At 39.4% G+C, this 21,730-nt stretch overlaps 1 protein-coding gene across 5 annotated transcripts in view; it reads left to right on the top strand.

The window, feature by feature from the left end:
• DLG2 (discs large MAGUK scaffold protein 2) overlaps positions 1-21,730 on the top strand; it is a 1,065,252-nt gene that overhangs the window by 9,535 nt on the left and 1,033,987 nt on the right. For all 5 annotated transcript variants that reach the window (XM_054813806.1, XM_054813780.1, XM_054813784.1 and 2 more), the window contains one exon: positions 9,008-9,139. In XM_054813806.1, the coding sequence (XP_054669781.1) occupies positions 9,008-9,139 (132 nt within the window). The remainder of the gene's footprint in view (positions 1-9,007; positions 9,140-21,730) is intronic.

The raw sequence follows: 21,730 nt of genomic DNA, 5'->3' as shown, positions 1-21,730 counted from the left end.
AAAAAGAACCCCATCACTCTTCTATTCTCATAGATTTCCTAGTCGTTTGTGTGCATGTGTTGTGTTTCATAAAGCTGACACTACTGTCCAGCTTCGTCCTACAGTCTGTGTTCTGCAGCATTACTGGGTCTTCAACTGGACTTTATAGACACTGTGCTTTAAGATAAATTTAATTCCAGAAAAGAGAATAAAAGGCTTTGGGGATGTAAACCATATAAAAAAGTTGCAGATGCTGGAACTGTTTAGCCTGGGAAAAAGGAGACTGAGCAGGGGAGCGACGTGACAAGTCACACTATATGGAAAAGGCTGTACAGGGAATGATGGTGGTTTGCTTTCCACGTCAACATCTGGAGGACAAGAAGTAGCTGTCCCGATTTATAACCAAAAAGATGGAAATTATATAGTAAGAAAAACCCCACTAGAACCTTCAAGCACTGAAATTAGATGGTGAGGGAGCTCGTGGCCTTTGTAGGAGGCACAAGTGAAGTTGGGCACCTGTGGGATGGATGTAAGTCTGGGTTCTTCTGCACAGCAGGGAGGTGAACTGAAATCCTAACAGGGCTCCTCCGGCCTCTGTGTGCCTGTAATTTCTGTTTCTCAGAGAGTACAGCTGACACATAACTCGTGCCCTTCAGAGCAATCTGACTTGCAGAGCATTTAGCCCTGTTCGTTGCATCATCTGCACAAATCAATATTCTGTAACGGGAGACTGCCGTGCAACTTCTGCTGTTTGATTGCAGCCTTTTGCACTGGCGATTTGTGCAACCGCGTGTTAGCACTGTTCAGTGCAGAGCTGCCTGTCCTCTTAACTCTACTCCAGTTTTCCTTGGCATTTGGGTGCCTGTTTTCCCCTTAACGTACCTGATATTAAGGGCGTGCTATTGCTTTGTTCTGTGAAATTTGCTCTGGTACTTGCATGGCAGTTCTTCTCACAGAATAGCTGGCCCATTTCTTGTCTGCTAACAGCACCAAAGTCTAGAATAACATCGCTTCGCAACTAAACCGTTCCTAAATTTGTGCTTGCAGGAAAGCAGTCTGTGCAGAGAATTCACCAAGGCTATGGTTAATTTGGGGAGGTTGCACTTCTTTTTACAGTTATCGGAGAGCGAGGGCAACTCAGAATGCAACCTTAATTAAATATCAGTCCGTCGAAGAGTCTTTCCACTGGCACAAGATTAGTCTTCACAGACAATGTGTCAGTCTCCTCTGTATTCTGATCTAGTTCCTAAAAGCTGAACCCCCAGGAATAAGCCTGCCTGGTGATCCCTTAAATGATGAAACCCTCTTTTTCTGTCCACTTGTTTTCCCTAGCAAGACAGAAGATGGGTTTATGTGTCATGCATACTCTCAGGAGCTGTTATTTTTAACCCTTTTGCTTGTTTGTTGTGAGTGCTCATCACACTGGGTGATAGTATTTGTCACATACGTAAGGCCTTATGCTTCCTCAAGGTTGCACAACCCATATGTTGCATTTTCTTGCTAGTTCATTAAAGTCCCATTGCGGATATGATGGGCCCGAGATGCTCCGAGCATTCTGGTTTGTGCAGGGCCACATAGTCCCTGTCTGCTCTCCCTCTGTGCAATCTGCTAGATTAATTTGCATCTCATATTTATGTTTATATGTACATATTTTATGATTGTCGTTTGTCTAATAATTCTCAAGCCTTTTGAAGCATTGGAGCCTTCAATTTGTGCTTTTCTCAACCGTCTTAGTGTACAGTTTCTTGGGTTTCTTTCTAAAATTTAACTGTCTTACACCTCCAGTGTAGAAACTTCAGGTTTTAAAATGCAGTTTCACGTAGGAGTTTTAAAGCCCAGGTGTGTGTACAGAGCACTGCGTACTAACAGGATTGGTTCCTTTTTATTTGCTGCTGTGTGCGAAGATTAAAAAGATAAATGAGTTACTGATGGCTTTGGCTTGGATCAATCCCAAGGCAGGTTGCCTGGAAATTTCATATAAAATATTGCATCCCCTCCCATTGATCTATAACAACTCATTTTAATTTTTTGAGCTTTCCAGAGTGGAGAATCAAATTAAGAGATCTTAAAATAATTGAGGCAAGGAGCAGTGTTTGCTCAGACCTCTGGCTCTTTTGTCAATGGTCGTCTAAATGAAAGTGTGAACTCTCCAAAAGTACAAGTAGTTTTTGAGATCATTTTCTTCTGAAGTTATCAAAGTTCACTGGGAAAACTTCCTTGCTCTCTTTCCCAGTGCTCTGATTGCATTTCTCACTTCTATTTTGGCTGCTGTGTTTTTCCTCCCCCATTCTTCATGCCTTTTCCAGCTTCAGTGCCCTACATTTTCTGGCTCTCCAAAAGCTGGAAAGGGTCTCCTCAAATGTGCTGGCATGTTTTTCTTTAAAAAGTCACCTATGCCACAGACTTCGCAAGTCAGAAAATAATCAAAATCCCTCTTAGGAAAGGGAGCAGATACAATTAGGAAAAAAAAAAAAAAAGAGAAATTGAAATTAAAACCCCCTTAGTTTTATCAACTCAGTTAGGGTTAGAGCTCAGCTAATGTTAAACACTTGTCACTGGTGAAACAATAATATTTTTTGTTTATTTTAATTCAACATTTTTCCATACTGTGGCACCCCAAAAGTCTTTTCGTCCACGAACTCTGATGCCAATGGGAGGAAAGAAATGCAAATATGATCCTAAACTTACGAACAGGCTGTTGTAGGTTTCTGAGCAAATCTGGGGTTCCCTGCGAGGTAGTGGCTGCCTGATACTACCCTGTGCTCGTGCAGGGCACTGTTAACCAGCCGGCTGCGATTTCTCACGTGCAAGGCAGAAGTTTGCAGTTCTTGCTGAATTTGGAATCATATTTGCTTTTTTCCCCCCCTCCATCTTCTGAGTTACCTTGCTTCGCAGCAGGAGTTGGGACACAGGATCATAGCCCTGTGGAAGACAGCAGCAGCTCTCAGCAGACTTGCGGGTGTTCAAAGCGTAGCAATTTGTGTGCAAAACCAGTGTTTGATCCTGGCCAGTATTGTATACGGGACCATATAAAGTTCTGCCTATATGGCTGTTGCCAGAAGGAGCTATACGGGCTTGAAAACAGGCACGTAACAGCATCTGCCTGAATTACGTGGTGCTTCTGTCATCTGTTGCTTTGTTTTGAGTCATCATCATTCAACGTACCTTCGTTTGAGGAGGCTTCTTGGAGACTGGTTTTGAATCAGTTTTATCTTTCTCATCGAGTTTCAATGAATCCTGTTAGTAAATTCTTTTCCAATTTAATTCTTGAAATTCATAGATATTCATAAATTATCTTCAGACCCAACATATTTAGTTAATGTAAATGATAAATGGTTTGAACAACATCTGGGAGATACTTAGGAAAGCTGTTGCCCGTATCCTATAGCTATTCCCACAGATGTCATGTCGTGTGAACTGCCATGTGTGGGCATGGCTGTGTCATCCTCTGTCCCATCTGAAGGTATCAAAGACTTTTTAATCAACATAACTCTCTCCACCCCAGCAGAGCTGCAGTGCTTCAACTCTACTGGTACTATACTGTCAATGCTACAGTGAGTGTCGTTAGATGAACTCAGATGGTGCGTAAGTGAAGTCCAATCCTGCTGCCTTCAAGCAAGCGCAGCTCCCAGGGGTGTTCAGATTTTGCTTAAGTAAATATTTGAGCATTGGGTCTACAAGGTCAAACCAACGTACAGGCATTTCAAAGGACACCATGGAGCTTCTTCCTCTGTAGGGCTGCAGCTGTGTACTTGTTTAGACCACTGTAAAGTGTACTTAAAATAATGCCGTCTTGATTTCGCAGCATTTACATGCCTTTCTTTACTCACTCGGCAGTTGTATGGGTGTCCTCGCAAGCACCGTGTACCTGCACCATGTAAGCACGTAACTCAGGTTTTGTATACGTAACTCCCCTAAGATTTCCAGTCACCTAAACACATTCACGCCATCAAAAGTAGAGTGCCTGCCTGGTGCACTCTTACTCAAAAAACTGAAGCTCAATTTTTTTCTGTGTCTCCTTGCCTACATGGAGTTTCGGTGATTCTAAAATGTGCTTGCAAAAAATGAGAGTATGGCAAAGACCCAGAAATAAAGCAGAGGAGGAGAAGAATCCTTCTCCTTTAAGGTATTGGTTAGTATTGCAAGTGGCATCCAGATCTCGGATACGGACCCTGAGAAGCAGATAGAATTGATTTTGACATCATTTTATCAAAATAGATGATAAATTAATTGCAGAATTTCCTTTCTTGCTTTAAATATGTGTATGACATTTAATCTTTCATACCTGTAGCTTAAATTTTAAGACCAGTGCTTTAGGAAACAATTTTTTACTGGTGAGAATTTCATTTCTCCTGATACATAATACACATTGCTCTGCACCTGATTGTACGTATGGCTTCATTCTTCTTGACAGTATCCCTGGAAAACTTTTTCTCTATTATGTTTTGTTAAAATATAACTTGGGTTGTATTAACCATGCATTTTCTATATAATTTTATTATTTGTTTCATCAGATGTATAAGGGTTGCCCCACACATTTTTTGGCTCTATAATATAACTGTCTACTTACGGAGCTCTAAAAATCTACATTACATAAAAGTGTGTCTATAAAGTGTGGGGACGGTGCTGTGGATTACTCTCTAATGATCCCTTCTAGAATAACTCCTCCAAGGAAAGGATTTGCCTTTTTTCGATTCTTATAGAGATCAATACATTACATTAAGCAGAGACTCAATCTGTAGAAGAAAAATTAAATAATTTCTTGTGTGGTAAAACTTGAGATTGTTGGAGGGAGGAAAAAGTTTTCCAAAGAAATCCAATAAGCAAAGTTACTGATCTACAGTTTTGTTTCAGTATCACATATCTCTGATTTGTTGTATTGTAGCAATTGCCTATTCCCTGATCAGTAACATAAACCACAAACATTTATGAAACAGTTAAAAAATTATGGAGTGATAAAGCAATAAAATTTACAGAACTGTTGGTTAGTTTGGGTTAACTGATAACATCTTGGACCAGTAGGTCCTACCTGCAGTAGGACCATAAAAGCTGTTGGATCCATAAAGATTTTTTTCTTATTATTGTATTAAGATGTTTTGAGTATGATTTACTTAAACAAAACAGTAATGCATATACTGTCTAGAATATATGTGAGTTTTTGGGGGAATATATCTTCTGAATAATTCTTGTCAAAATCATCTTTCAAAGCCAGTAGGATCAATTTAAAAATAGTGTCATAATATGCAAAGAAACAGTAAGAAAACCTAAAACTATGTCCACTAGACCTCATGGGGCACAGCTGGTATATACTTTTCGGTGGTTTTTTGTTATCAGACAAAGGACCTACTCAAGATCAACACGGAGGCTCACAACTTGGGATATTAAATTGTGTGTTCAGTGGATTTGTGGTCTTGCTTGAACTTGGTTTTGGTATCAGCACAGAAGAATAGTGGTACCATAGAACAAAGATTTTTTTTGGTTGTATTTATGATATACTCTGACTGTAAGGTACAGGACTTATTTTGGCTGCTAAAAATTAACCATGCGCTCCATTGGATATTGTAATCCCATACATACAGTGATCCAGTCCTTCATGAAAACCACCAGTCCGTCATTCTTCTTCATGAGAAGAATGTGTGGGTATTTAGCTTCAGAAACTTTTAATTTGGGTGGCAGGGAATATGGGTCTTATTTGACTATTGTGCTGCAGTCCAGGCAGTCAGTTCTTGCAGCCAAATTCTATTGAAGCTTTGTAGCTGTCAGGCAGCCCCAAAAGGTGAAGTACTGGATGTCCTCATCTGCTTTCGGTATAACTGGGAGTTGAAGATGTTTTTTATCTTGGAGAGAGTACTTAGTATTCTTCAGACATGCCATATTATTGTTTTAGTTCATATATCTGTTTGATTGCTGTGTAGGGGTATGAATGTTGTGTGGCAGTGCTGAACAGGATTATGCCCCATCATGATAAATACTGTTCAAATCCATATGAAGATTAGTCCCAAGTAATTTATAACCAGTAAGGTTCATCAAAAAGGCTGAAAGTTGCTTTCTTGAAAGCCTAATCTAGTGCCAAAATGCCTGGAGATTCGAATAGTCTCTGTAAGCCCCTCAGCTTTTCGGGAGTGCTCCAGGAGCAGTGGTTACACAACCCCCCTCCCCACCACGCTAAAATACTCTTGGTCAAATTATGTTTCCAGCTGATACCAGAACATCAGTGGTGGCTTTCAGCAAGACCAGGGCAGCTTGGGGCTGGCTGGATCTCCCAGCAGATGCAACCCATCACAGGTTATTTGGAAAACGAGATACGCTGCTACCGAGTGGGATTGTGTGGGGAAAAGCTGCAACTCCATGCAGGAGCTTAGGGAGGGAGTAAAAATTAATGTATCCTATTAAAGCTGGAGAGGGAAATTAGGCAGGAGAATAATTACTTGATCTGGGATTTAGCCAGGATTTAGATTTAACACCAGAACTGTGCTCTGTTGCTTGTTTTTCAGTTTGTAGGGTTTAGGACTGTTTTGGGGTTAACCAAAAGTAGGATTAATCATAGAATCATAGAATGGTTGGGTTGGAAGGGACCTTAAAGCCCATCTAGTTCCAACCCCCCTGCTATGGGCAGGGACACCCTCCACTAGAGCAGGTTGCTCAAAGCCCCATCTTTTTTCATCTTGATCAACTGAAAAATAATAATTTAAGTGAAAATAAAAACTCTGCTCATACCCCTGAAGGATGCTACTCTTTTGTAGCTGGGTTTTAAAGTAAGAACCATACACTTTAGGGAAGGAATGATTAATGAAGGAGGGGATGTCAACACGCTTCACCAAGTGGCTTAGAAAGAGGGAATGGTGGGGTGTCTCTCTGGTGTGGAACAGGCGTTCAAATCCCATTTTCCTGATCTCTCAGATAGTCCACTTCTGAAAAGTGTCCTCAGTACTGGATACTTTGCAGTGGTTTCCCACCACTCTCTGCTGCTTCACTTTCATATAAATAATCATGTGTTCATTGCATATACGTGTCTGTACTCGGGGGAAGGTGAATGCCTGATGCCAACCCATGCTTTAAGGTATTAACTAATTTTTTTATTGAGGTCAGCACCAGACCTCTCAGTATATAAACGAACGCATAGGCTTCACAGGTGGGTTAGACACAGTCATGAGGTCAGCGAAAGGTATGATGTGATTGGGGTTTTCAAGGCAGAAGAAGGTGAGCTCACATGTAGAATTAGTTCTTTATTCCCAACGATTTGTTGGGAATATCCTAGCCGTATCCAACTTGGACCCAGAACCTTATTTCGAGACCGCGCTTTTGATTTGGGTGATCCGTGGTGGGATCCCAGCCCAGGTGTTGTGACCTGGCCCTTAAAAGAGCTGATGTCTCTCTTTAGGTTATAAGTGGGTCCTAAGTGCACTTTTAAAAGCACTTTTAAGTGCTTTAGGTGAAAACAAGGCAATAGCCTAACCCTTATCAGCTTTCATAGAAAGAAGGGGTTCCTCTTGGAGACCTCCTCAAGGTGGGATTGCAGCAGAGAACTTTGAGCTCCTTCATTTTATAAATGTATACACTGCAATAAAATGCTCCCTAATCTTCATATATATGTGATATATCCATATATTTTTATATATGTGTGTGTATATATTTATATACACATTTAATTCCCATTCCTTTTTATTCATGATGTTTTTCATTTCTCTGATAAAATGCTTGTGACCAACCAGAATTTCTATGATGAGACAGAAAAGGAATTGCATCTTCTTAAACATTAATAATTGATTAAATATTTTCCTTTTTAATTGGAGAATGTTATCAACTTACAGAATACAAGTCGTGTCTCTGCCCCGACTATGAACTAATTTAATTGTCACACCACAAGACCCACACTACAGGGATCATGTTTAAGATCCTTGGGTGAACAAAGATGACAAATTTTTATTTAGTGAAAAAAATGTTTGCTTCCACTTATTTAGAAAAAAGAATGATAAAAGCAGTCTGTTTTGCCTTTATTGAGTTTAAGCTAACTAGGGTCTGAACCTCTCCTGATAATGAAGCTTGCATTGAACTCTACTGTAAGAGATTTGGATTGAGGCACTGGTTTTACTATTACTATTAATTTGTATTTATTTTACTATTTGGTAATCTTATTGCAAACTTGGTGGCAATATAATTAGAAAAGTGTGTGCAGATATCTCAGTGTCACATACCTTTGTGTGTGGACATTTCTGTGAGCTAGTTAGGATGGAGAGAAGGAAAGGTGAAGTCTGATTCTCCATTTTCCTCTATTTTCTTATGTGTAAGATGGTGATGTTTGGATTTCATACAATTTTATATGTCACTCATGCTCTTGGCAAATGACTACACAAAGATAATAGCAGCAGGAGAAACAGAGCTCTGTTTCTCTGGACTTTTACAGAAAGGCTGGATTGCTACATTTGAGCCAACACATGAATGAAAATCTGCTATCAAAGTCTCATTTTTACCAAAGAGGTAAATAGCAATTTTATGTGGTGAGGGAACAGAAAAAAAACCCAACCACTCTCTTGGACACCTGCCTTTCAGATGCACATTTGCTATTCAGAGAACAGAGAACTGAGTGCTGCAGATGCAAAGCAAACACTTTCAGGTCTTCTCTGAATATGTTTTAAGGCCAGTTTTCTTGCATGGGTATCCCTAATGGTTATCATCTATAATTTTGTACCTTCTGCAAATTGTAATTTGGTCCAAACCCCATAGCTTCCAGCTGGTTTTGGATAAATGAAAGTTGAATACTTGTTGTAGATGCCATTCAAAAGATCATTTTCCCTTTGCAGAGAGATCTCAGACATGCAATAATCTTCCTGGTTTTGGTGTTGGGTTAATCTCTGCGTTTTGCCTGTGTTGCTCAAGACGTACAGCTAACACCAGAATGCAACAGCTTTTGTTGTAAATGTTCCTTACATGTGTGAACAATGCCTTTAGAAATGTGAAGTTAATTTTTGAGCATTTAAATACTTTCCAGAGTCAATAAAAGACTTTTTTTGAACTTGTTTGTTTTTAGATACTGACCGAGCTTTAGTGCTGCTGGAAGAATATTGCAAAAAACTAAGGAAGCCAGAAGAGCAACAGCTGAAAAAAGCCATCAGAAAGGTGATGGGCATCTTTAAGAGCAGCTTGTTTCAGGCACTTCTAGGTAGGTACTAATATTTAATACTAGATGTATGTTCTTGAAGGCCAGAGCTAGGTCAGACCTAGTAACTTTCTTATTAGTCACTGTTTAATTTGTGTTTACAATGGAACAGCACGTTGAGATGATCCTTCCAGGTTCTCTGTGGGGAAACTCATTGTCCTGATATTTCAAAGGTATTTTCTTATTTATAGTGAAAGAAAGAGTAACCAAAAACTCATGCAAGATAGAGCATTTAATGGTTATCCCTAAACCTTGCTGCTTTCCTTTGTTTAATGGAAGTTACTGAACCAGAGTAGGATGTAACTGCTTATGCAAAGTTAAAGATGAAGGCATCTCCACACAGGTAAATGGCCAAAATTTCATTGATTTCCCTGGCACCAAGTAGCATCTAAAATCTTTGTGTCTTTTGCATTATGTTTTTGTGAGAAGTGTCAGCCAAAGAAACTCAGAAATGAGTCAAGAAAAATGCTCAAGGACACAGTAAAACTTTGGCAGAATGTTCCCATTCATGCGATGTCGCAGTGTTGAAATAGATGTGCTGGCGGATCACTCAGTCTTTCTTCCATTTACTTGAAGGTCCTCGTTTCACCTTGTAAATGATGGTATTTGTCAAAAATCGAGCACTTGGTGTTTTGGAGCTTTATATAAAATAACCTCCATAAGTTATTATATATAATGTTTTCAAGGTCATGAATGTATGTGTGTGCTGTATCATCTCTGCTGTCTGTTGAGCTGTGCCTGCGCTGCCAGTCATGGGAAGTGGTGACAGAAACTGTACATCACCCTTGCTCTACCTCCTTCTGCCCTCTTGCTCACACTGCATTGGCCCCTCGGTGTTTTATTCCTTTACAAACATCTGTACATTTTGTGCAGAACTAGTCTGAAGGGCACGTTTCTTAACACAAATGATGTTTGTGGAAGCATACGTACCTTCAAGTTATGGTCGTTTGAAGCCAGAGTACCAACGGTGCTCATTGCAGAGTTACAATCAGTAGCAGTTAGGGAAAAATTGTGATTATATATCATAAAAGTAGAAGCACATCAACACTGCACTATTACTGTGAAGACAACTGAGGTCCGGGAAGAGTTTCAGCAATTTCTGTAGCATTTATGAAAAATGCGTGTTACCAGTCTCTAACATTTCCTGCAAATGGAAATAATTAATGCCAATGCTATTTTACTTGTAATATCTTTCAGCTTCTTTAAAGTGATTAGCTTTATTTTATAAACCCTACAGAAGTTTTAATTGCTCTGTATTCTTTAAAAAAGGAAAGAGTTATAATTGAATGATACTTACCAAATAGTTATAAATAGTTTTGAACTAAAGAATGAAAAAAAGATGGGATGTTTCAATGTTATTTTTATGAAGAAAACTGTGGATATAGAAGTATGTGCTGAAGAAATACACAAGTCACAGAAGGGACATTAGCTGTACATTTCCTTCTGTAGTACTTTGAAATAATCCTTCAAAGTGTTCTAGCAACACGTGTGCTTTGTGCACGGCTACACTGCAATTATTTGTTGATGTATTACATATAAGGTTGAATCCAAAGAATAAATGAAATCTTTTGATTGCCACAATAACAGATTGAGGAGAGTGGTGTTACAGAAGTTAGATAGCATTTCATTTTGTAGGCCTTTGGATGTCTTTTTCCTTGTTCTTAAATGCTTCTTTTTCTAAAAGAGATTTGGGAATTGCAAGACGTGTTCAAAGTCTCGCATTCTTACATTTGGGTTGCTATTTGGTTGGTCTAGATTCTGGAATAATACAAAACAGTGACTTCTCATCAGTATTTGAAGTGTGGTAGATGATGTTATTACACAACCGATAATGAGCTTCTTGCATAATTGGTATTTCAAAAAAACCCACTTCCATGACATCTGTTTTAGCTTCCTGTCATAGTTTCTTCCATTCACCTATAAATCAGACCACCACACAAAGAAATACTTAAGGCAGAGATTCTGGTCTCTTTTTAAGTTCTGTACTGCTAATGTTCCTTTGTCTTTTATATTTACAAAATGTCTAAAGTGTCCGTTTTTGAGTGCCTAATCTTAATTAGACTTAATTTTCAGAGTCCGAGTGTTCATAGCTTTTCAAAACTTGATCTCATTTACAGCTGTCAAACATTGGTTTTATCCAGAATTGATTGACCTTTTGAATATTTAGGCTGTAACTACTAATGAAAAATGTGATTTTTGTAAAGAATCCTTAATCTAGGTCCTACAGCTTCAGTAGAATTTGATTCCTTTACAGATAAATTCTTACCTGTTCTTTAAATGTGTGTTCAATTCTCATTAACTTCCAAAATGCTTTAATAATTTGTAGGATGTCTTTAAATTGAGTATAACTTGACCCAATGAAGAAGAATATAGTTAGAAGCACTTGCCAAATCTGAGCATTTAAGTGTTGTTTAGTTCCTTTTGTTCTTAAATTTATGCTTGTGTGATTGTGCTTCAACCAGCCATGTTTGAACTTGGGCTCTCAACATGCACATGATTGTTTTTATCTTCAATGTGTTTCAAAAAGTGTTACCTGTTGACTTCTGAATGGGGGAGTAGCTTCAGAAAAATGTGGATTCAATATTTTTCATAAATATATTCTACATATGCAAAAACTGACTACAAATACTATGACTCTCCTATGAGGACAGGCTGACAGAGTTGGGGTTGTTCAGCCTGGAGAAGAGAAGGCTCCAGGGAGACCTTACAGCAGCCTTCCAGTACCTGAAGGGCCTACAGGAAAGCTGGAGAGGGACTGTTTATCAGGGAGTGTAGTGACAGGACAAGGGGGAATGGGTTCAAGCTGAAGGAGGGTCGATTTAGATTAGATGTTAGAAAGAAATTCTTCCCTGTGAGGGTGGTGAGGCACTGGAACAGGTTGCCCAGAGAAGCTGTGGATGCCCCATCCCTGGAAGTGTTTAAGACCAGGTTGGATGGGGCTTTGGGCAACCTGGGCTAGTGGAGGGTGTCCCTGCCCATGGCAGGGGGGTTGGAACTGGATGGGCTTTGAGGTCCCTTCCAACCCTAACCATTCTATGATTCTATGATTCTATGAAATATGGAAGTGAAAGATCTGTAAGTGATTTACAGAAGGATTATTGAAGGATTGTCCTTTTACATTTTAATTTGGGTTCAAAAGCATCTCCTTCTCCCTTCGGGCTGTTCTTGTTGCTGGACTTCTTGCTAGAGTTGCTGTGTTCAGTTACAGCTGAGTTAGCTGCTAGGAGACACATTTTCAAAGCCGCATGCGGAGCTGCTGTCTCTGGAGTCCCATTTACACTCCAGTGGCCCAAACACAATGCTTTCAAAATCCAGCCCTAAGAGGAAGGCATGAGGAGAAACTCTTCAGAAAGAGTGTGCAAGGGGAAGAACTCATATTTAGATATTGACGTTACTCTTAATTCCAAATTATTTTCACCAAAAAACAATTGTACCAATCGTTCTATGCATGGTGAGGAATTGTGGTACTGTTGTTACCATGAGCTCATAAGGATTTTTGCTTTCTGTACGGTCATCCATAGCTAGATGATATTAAAATCACAGGGTCCTCTCAAATTGTAGCAGGTGATGTTCTCATGTGAACATTTATTTTTTAAAAACCCTGCGAGGAAGAGGAAATGAAACCTGCAGAAATCCAAATGCCTTGTTTGCTGGATTGTCTCATAATGGGGCATCTTGGAGGCATTGTGGAGAGACGAAAAAGGAAAACCACAAAAAAGAGTAGTGATAGTCATATAGGCATGTCAAAACTACTGAACACTTTTTTTTGCAGTTCTGCTTTTTATGAAACTTAATCAGTTTTTATAATGCAATACATAGTTTAGCATAGTTTATTTTTAAAAACCTCTGCTATGTATTTGTCTAGCCTTCATTTCATTAAGAAAAGTGCATGATTTTACAGCTTAAAAGGCTGTTCTGCAGAATGAGAATGGATGAAAGAGGTTTATGTCAGGGTTAGGGTTTTTTTGTAGATACATCTCTATAAAACATCATTTTGTTTCTCGTAGGATTTAAAGTGCCACAAATAGCTGTAATCATCTTATGCAGTATTAGGCAAAAACTAATCTCAGTAGGTTTTTCTAAAATTCGGATAAACAATCTGTAGTGGATGACGTATTTCCTGAGGACTTTGAAACTATGTCTTATGTTTTTTTCTCGTGCTTGTGTAACTTTGCCTGAATTTAAAAATGACATATTTTCAACTAAAATCTCTATTACCCTTTTTTTTTTAATGGTTTTGTACCATTTCTGCAAAATAATGTGGATGTTATAAAACTGCCTACGTTAAAATTTGTTGTAGGAAACATTACTGTAAGGATTACAGAATTTTATGGTCATCTGTGACACAGCCGATATTTAGAGATGTAGGATATAATTTTGTCTTTTTAGTAAGAGAGGTTTTTTAGACTCTTTACCTCATTCAGCTCACTTTTAAACAAGCCTTGTTACAACAATCCATTTTAAAAAAGCAATAATGTCTTTTAAACTAAGCCAAAAAGGAAGTCAGATTATTCTTCTGCGATCACATATTATTTTTCTGTTAAAAGTTTGTATAAATTAAGTGGCAATATAACTCAATAGTGTCAAATTAGTATCCAGACTTCCAGGAATCTAGTTATATCTTGCGATCCTCCGTGTTACTGGAGGATCAGATAGGGTATATAAGGAGGACATAAAATATAGACATTTAAGAGACCCAAAGCAAGTCCCCCTTTGCTTTAATTATTTTAGGATGCATATATCTATTAAAAATTGCAAAGCCATTGACAAATGCAAACATTTAGTATAGTAAGTGTGAAGCAAGTCACGATCTTGTTTTCCTATGGATTTGTCTTAGTTTGAATGATTTTGGTGCCTACAAAGCTGTGAGCTGGGACTGAAACTCCCCTCGCACTTAGGGCAATGGTTAAATTTCAGGATAGTTTAGATATGAAAGAAACTGGAGAGGAACTTACCATGGGAGTAATGATGGGATGTTGAAACATGCCCCTGTCACAAAAGGAAAACACTAAGAATGCAAAATGGGAAAGATTTTGATAGACGTAGTCATGAATGTCAACTAAGAATAATGATAGAAAAGTCCCTCCATTTGTAGGCTTTAATACTGAGAAGAATAATTATGCTGTTGACAATATGACGAGAAGAAGAACGTAGAGGCAGTTATTGGAAAGACAAGGAACTTGTTAGGCATGTTGTGTTTGAGGAGAAACCCTTGAAATAGTGACAGAAGGAAATCTGAGACTAGAGGGAAGGGTCAGGACTGGGGAACAGATGTGTGAACAGCAGGGTAAACAGCAAGGAAAGCAGGAGACCTGCAACACAGTCCTGGGCTGGAGAGGGACCCTGCACCAAAGCAGGTTTGAGGAACGATTATGGATGTCGGAGGAAAAGTCAGGATCATGCAACACCTCAAAAATCCAGTGTTAGTCATACATGGTAGTGCTGGCCTTCAGAATTAAAAAGCTTATGAGAGTTGCATAAGAGGCATAGAAATCATCTACAAAATAGCGTGGATTGTTATTTTCTGCTTCTATGTTCTGTCTTTAAGAAACACTGCAGTGATTTTCAGGCTTTTCTCCACAACCACCCCTTTTGTAGTTCTCCCCTTGTGCGACCATGAGATTTGACATTTGTGGCACCACAGAAAATAAGGCAATGCCAAATTTCACAAGGCTCCTGGTAAATCTGTTAGAGTTGATGATATCAAAATAGGGAACTTGACTGACAGTCACCTTTGCAAAGGGATGGTGGCCCTCGGTAGTACCAACCTTTCTCAATCCACAAGCAGCAGCATGTTTCAGCACTTAGTGCTGTGTTAGTGTTTCAGGGACCAGAAGGGTATGAAATGAATTGCTCTACTGGGAAACTTTTCGTAGGAAAGCACAACCGGGTGTTGTCTATTCATACTCGCCAAGCTTGCTTGCGGTAGATGTTTTTAGCCTGCTTATGCGTTTGGCACGCTTAGCTACTTACAGTGCTCCTGAATGTAAGGTCCCTGATCTCGTATGTCATTGTTCTCTAGACTTAATCTCAGTGAGCTGGTTTCTGGTCATGTCAGGCTATTTCACCTCCTGTAACGACACGGAATTCCTCGGGAGTTAATGCCGTGCAGCCAAGCCTGCGTCCAGCCCAGGGACGTTAGGCAATCCTCTCGCCGAGGGCCCGAGTCCAGCATTCACCAAGTCAATGGAAAAAACTCCCATTGACTCCACTCAATCATGTGTTGGAGAGATTCTTCCAGAGATTTATATTCAGACCTTCCCTGACTGAGAAATAAAGATTCTTCTGTAGTCATATCTAAAAATATTGAAACCCTCCCTGACTATTACAAACGTCGAGGAGCAAAAGAAATGTGCAAAAACTCTTCAGTGCTCTGTCACATTTGAGAAACGCTCAAATGACATCTCTGACAATGGGGAAGCCTGTTATTACTCTGCACAGAGTCCTACTTTCCCAAACTGGCATCTATCTTTGTTGCGGCATAAATTACAGCAGAACTGAAATTTAAATTCAAGGGCAGCTTTTGTTTTGCCTGAAGACAGCTGCAGCTGCTTTTATTCTTGAAGTCCAATTCTCTTAGTAAGCAAATTTCTGCTTTCTCTCTAAAGAGCTAGAGGTAGCAGTGCTAGATCTTCAGGATGGTTTGAAGCCGTGTGGGTTTTTTTTTTTTTTTCATGAACTGGGGGCTGGCCTGCAGCCAGCTCGAGGAACTAACCCTCACCAGTTTCCAGCGAAAGTCTGGTTGCACAGAGTGAACCATTTGTTCCAAAAAACGGCAGATCTAGTGTGACTGGTTTCCTGTGAGTTTTGGCCCGCCGCTATTTTTTGCTTTCATGGCAGTGAAATTTACCCTGCAGTATCTTCATTTCTCTCCAGCTCTTCTAATTCTCCTCACCCCACGGTATTTGCAGATCCTTTGGAGGAGGTTAGGCTTTTCACTTCCGTGAAGTTGCACTGACACTGGGCAGAGGGTTCAAAGTTAGCCGGTGAGAGTTGGCAGATGGATGCACATGCAGGAAAAAGGCAGACAGACATCGTGTTACTATAGAGAAATCGGGCTGAAGATATCCAGAGAGGGGAGTTTCACCGCAGTCTGAAATGTTACCCAGTCTTTCTTAGTTGTGTCTGTGATGGAGGACCTGAAATATTTCTGTATCTCCAAAAATCTCAGAATTGCTTTTGTCTTTGGGAGTTATTGGATGTTACGGTGATGCCTTACCGGTTAGGGATGAGGAGCAAATAGAGCCAGGGCATGGCACTCCCTGTTCTTGCTGGAGATGTGAGTAGCCCTCCCACACAACTTCTTAATATTGAAGTAATTTGGTTATTTTCCACCTTGAGAGAAGTTGCGTGTACAAAGATGTGGGAATCTTGTGTGGGTGCCCCAAATCAGCTTTTGTTTAAAGAATTTAAATATTAAAAGCTTGTGATTTACCAGAAAAGACCTCAACCCAAAAGCAAAGCTCTGATACTTCTTACATTTTTGGTAATTTTGATTGCGATCTCATCGTTGCTATTGATCTTTTCCTTAAAGAATTGCACAAACGCACTTGATATGAATGCTTATGGACTCTGAAAAATTCAGAAGCCCAGCCCAGGTCTGTATTTGGATTCTCAGCCTATCTGTGTACAAGAAGAAACCGATTACAGCGCTGATACAACCTAGGTAATACATAATCACTTGTAATCCTAATGCAACCCTCTGCCTGTGTTTTGCTGCCCTTTAACCGATGAACGATAGCATTTACATCTCAGACCAGAAATTCAGAAGCTTTGTGGACTTTTCTCATTTGAAATGCAAAAGCTCTGCATTGGAAAGAAACCATTTTTAAGATGAGTTTTTAATATGAGCAATGTGATAATTGTTGAGCTTGTTAGTTTTCAATATCCAGCAAGGAATAAAAGCCATTTTTTGTTCCAGTAGTGTTTGTTGGTTTGGTTTGGTTTTTTTTTTAAGTGTGTCTTGGCCATATGGATTCCATGTATAATTAGAATTAATAAAAGGCAGTTGCAGCAGCTGTTGCTGTGTGGCTGCTGTCCCAGTGTGAAGCTTTTCTGTCTCTTTGCATTAAATAGGGATAGCCCTTTATTATTGGTTTGTGATGAGAACTAGAGACAAATTGTTAAGAGATGCATTTAGATAATCTGGTTTTATTTTGAATAATGTATTCTTTTTTTAAGCTGAGGAAATATAAAAGAACAATGAGATAGATGATGGTTTTGGGTGTTAAAGAAAGACTGGATTTGTATCTTGCTAATGTAGTTTGTACATCTACTAATACAATGGAAGAAAATAATCTGGAGCAAGCTGTTCCATCAGTAATCCCAATGTTTATTTTTGTCTCAAAAACAGCAGAGCTGTTCTCCCTCTCTAATGTTTTGGTCTGCAGAGTCATTATAGGCTAGACTGTGATGTGATTTTTGTATAGTGAATATAACTTTTTAGGAAACTACATGATAATTTTGGAATCACAGAAGAGTGTTATACCTTACAGTTTTCAAAGCTGTTATAAATGATCCAAGTCTGTTGCCTGGTGCCACCCCTGTGGCTCTTCTGGAATCTCAGGACTCTTTTTCTTAACCCTGTGCTTCCAGCATCATGGGAGTCAGTGAAAAACACTGATTTAAGTGATTTAAGTGCAATTGGGATTGAGCACTGAATAGTAAGATGCGTGAAAGTATACTAGTTAATCCTACATATACATATATGTATATATTTGTGTATATATACACATATATATAATACTTATATAAATTAATATATAGAGAGTAACAGGTAACGATGGATATCGTATTTATCTCAGACTTCTACTGTAGTTTGCTCAGGTGCGATTCTGTACTTTGGAGCTCTGTTGGGTATTAAAGTATGTCTTGACAAGAAATTCTGCAGACTGTGTTGTTCATTCCCATTGTGTGTTTCTTCTGTCATGTGCTCCGTTTTCTGCGACTGCGTTTGGGCTCTGTCACCCTGATCCGCCACTGAGATAATTATGAGCTCTTTTCAAAGACGACTGAATTTATGTCTTTTTTCGTTCTTTCCTGTCTCCATTTTGTCATCATGGTTGTGTGGTTTTGAATTTCTGCTGATGCAGTTGGTTAAGGCACGATTGCATAAAATCCCAGGCATTAGAAATAGAAAATAGCTTTTAAAGTAATTATCATTGTGTTATGTTACACAGAAATGATGTGGTATTTCAAAACAATATGAAAAGAAGAGAATTAGGTCTGTGGTCAGAGGTAGGGCAGTGCTATAACGAAGGTATACTGAGTTCAATTCCTGTACATACATACAGTGTGATATTTCTTATTTGTTTGACCTCAAACTGCTTTCCTTTAAAAATCCTGCTTCATTCAGTGTGCAGAAGTCGCAGGACTCAGTTCATGAGCAAGTATTTAATCCATTGCTTTCCCATCGTTATTTTCTGTGTGATGAGGTGATTGTAGTTCTGCGCTACAGAGGTGGTACAGAAGCCCTGAGAAACAGAGGTAAAAATATCTACTTATTTTAGAGGCCTCATTGGAGACACTTGTGACCTGATACATCACCATACACAAATTTATACAGCGCTTCGTGTATCTGACCAAAGCTCCAGCTGCAACAGGGAGTATCACTACTCCAGCAAGACCATCCCAATGTCTCAGTTTGCGCGCTTACAACACGAGGATCATCTGACGGGCGATCATTTTGGAAAAATACAGTGTATGTGACTTCCCAACCATCACTGAGACTCTCTGTAGGAGTCAGAAGTAGGATCTAATTCCTGAGGTGGCATTTAATGCTCTTAAGCTAAAGGACCTTCAAGAAATCTTCTCGTCGCTCTCAGCCTTTCAGCTCCTGAGATAAATGGTGCAAAGCCTGGGCAGACAGCTTCCCCAGAGCAGGCCCAGTCGGTGTACTGAATAAAGTGCCAGGGCAGAGAGAAAAATGGTGTGTGACTATATACTTAAATTGTGACATTTTCTAACTTTGGGGAGTTTCCTTTACAACCTTATCAGTTTTTTCAAGTTAATTTTACATGGTGATTTGCTAGACTTCAAGGATAGTAATCAGCGTTTTTCATCATGAATTCCATTGTGTGATGTTTTAAAGGGAGGTCAAAACCGTTGGACTCTCCACACCAGCCTTCACTGCTTGAGCTAATGGAGATGCTGACACAACTAAAGGTCCTATTTCCTATCTCTTAGATCTCATTTTTATCCCAGTGTACCAATATTTAGATGGTTTAGATGAATTAGATGGTTTCGTTCTGCAGAAGTGTTTTGAAGGCATGTTTCTTGGAGGTACTAGGACTGGGATCATCACTGGTTTTGATGTGCCGCTGATAATGGAAATGTCAGAGCAGATGGTGTTGGAGCGGCTTTGCTCGGAGGACTCGCTTCCAGATCCTGGCTCTGCCGCTGCCTTGCTGCATGCCCTGTGCTGGTCCTCTGCCTCCACGGCAGATAGGTGGGGATGTGGCTCAGGAGTGCCCTTGTTGCCTTCTCCCACCAAAATTCTGGTTATATATATACACACACACATATGTATATAAAACCACATATATATATTTGCATTACATATATTTAAAAATTACATATATTCACAATATTATGTATATATGCACATGCACATACACACACACACACACGATATAATTGCATATTTTTGCAGATATATATATTCATATGTATGAGTGCTCATTTTCAGCAGGGAATTTGTTAGGAGATTCACTGTCTTCCCAGAACCCAAATACCTGCAGGTAGTAGGTGGAATTATTGTGGAGGAGTATCTTTCAAAACAGATAGTAATTAGATAGCAGGAGAAATCCAACCTAATTACAGTGAGACAGGGGAATAGAGCCAGGGTTGCACTGTGTACTGGATATTTTCTCCCAAGCCTTGCTTTTTCTTAAATCATTTTTAACCGCCAGTGTTGAACTGCAATATAAAATGGTAACTTCATTTTCTTTCTCCTTTTCTTTAAGCTCTGTCTAAAAACAAATGACTGCTCTGTTTTTCTCTTCATCATTTCATACCCAGCCTGCCTTCTGGGGATTTACCAATGAGCTTTGGTGTGGTGGACTGTATTTCTCATATTCGTTTAGTTGTTTTTTCCTTATAAGTAATTAATTTATGTTTTAAGTTTTTTAAATATGATTTGGAAGGAAATAAATATACTTGGAAAAAAGTAACTTTGATCCCTTTAAAGTTAGTCAAACTCTTTCTCTAAATAAAGTTTAGAGTGACATCTTGTGGTAACATTGATTTCAAATATATGTATCTGTCGGTAATATTTTATTTTGTCCATAGTAAGTGTGGTGTTTTCTGTTTCAAAATGTTATGGATTACTTGGCAAAAGGGTATAATGACTTCTGAGTATCACTAGGGCTTTTGTGAGATTGGAGAAAACATTGCTACTTGGTTGTAAGAGTCCTGCAGGTATGCTTTATATTTTACTACGTGAAGTTTATCCTATGAATACTTGTGAGTTCCCAGTGTTTTGAACTCCCATTCAAGATGTCTTAATGCTCTTTCAGCCACTGACTATCTTTTGGAATTGCTCCAAAAGTTCCAACTAGCCATGATGCCAAGGCAAGCAGGAGCACAACATCTCTCAGCAACATCTGTTTGTGCTAATTTATTGAACTAAGATTTACTTAGTTTTAGGTAAAGATAAATATGTCCAGGAAGCTGGACATGGAGGATTTGTTAACGTAGACAAGAGTAAGCCCATTTAAGATCTGTAATGCAGTAGTGTGTACACCCTCAACCTATGGATCAGCCTCCAAGGTACTAGGTGGTGCAAATGCACCAATAACAAACCTCATCCAAACGCCTAGCACGTGCTCAGACTACAGTTGTGTGCACTATGTCTAAATGAAATAAATACAAAGCTCTTCAGTGCACAGTGGGGACGTAGAATGGTTTTGTGCTCAGAAGCTTAAAGGATTTGGGAAAACATGTAAGACTTGCTTTCTCTTTTGGGAAGCCCTCTGGAGAAATGCAGGAGTAGTGGCCCAACAGAGAGTTATTGTCAGGTCAAGCAAAGTCCTGCCTGGTACGATCTCTCTCAAATCAGCCATGCGAAGGTCTGTTCCCGTTCCTCAACACTGAAGAGGAGAAAGATGCTAATATTCTGCTAGGTCGAGTTTTAACTATATAAAATGGTGATTAATGTTACCATAGTGCCCATCTGGCAGGTTGAATACCTGGCTGCAAAATCAATTGTGCGGTAAAAGACACTTGATGTTTCTAAGAAATAAATTCTTTTTAGGGGAACAGATTCATTAATGAATGTGAAATGGGAAGTCCCTCTACCACTGCTCCATGGCGCATCACTCCTAACGTGTGGTCCCCGCTCTGCTGTCACATGCTGTGAATACAGGAGACGTGGTTCAGGAAGGGATTCTGTGTTTGTGTAATTCAGGCTTTGTTGGAGGTATTTTGGTCATGCGAGAGTACCAGTGCTGGGAAATGATTCATGTGATGTGCTGGCAGTTTTAAGGTTTTTTAGCTTCGTGGTAAAGCACACAAGGAACATAAGACTTAAGAAGCCCAATTCGATGATCCTAAAAGGGCCATCTGGTGACCTCATTTATTAATTTGATGGAAAAA

Source organism: Grus americana, chromosome 1 (assembly GCF_028858705.1).
Source record: "Grus americana isolate bGruAme1 chromosome 1, bGruAme1.mat, whole genome shotgun sequence".
Lineage (NCBI taxonomy): Eukaryota > Metazoa > Chordata > Aves > Gruiformes > Gruidae > Grus > Grus americana.
This window is presented reverse-complemented; position numbering and strand designations above follow the sequence as displayed.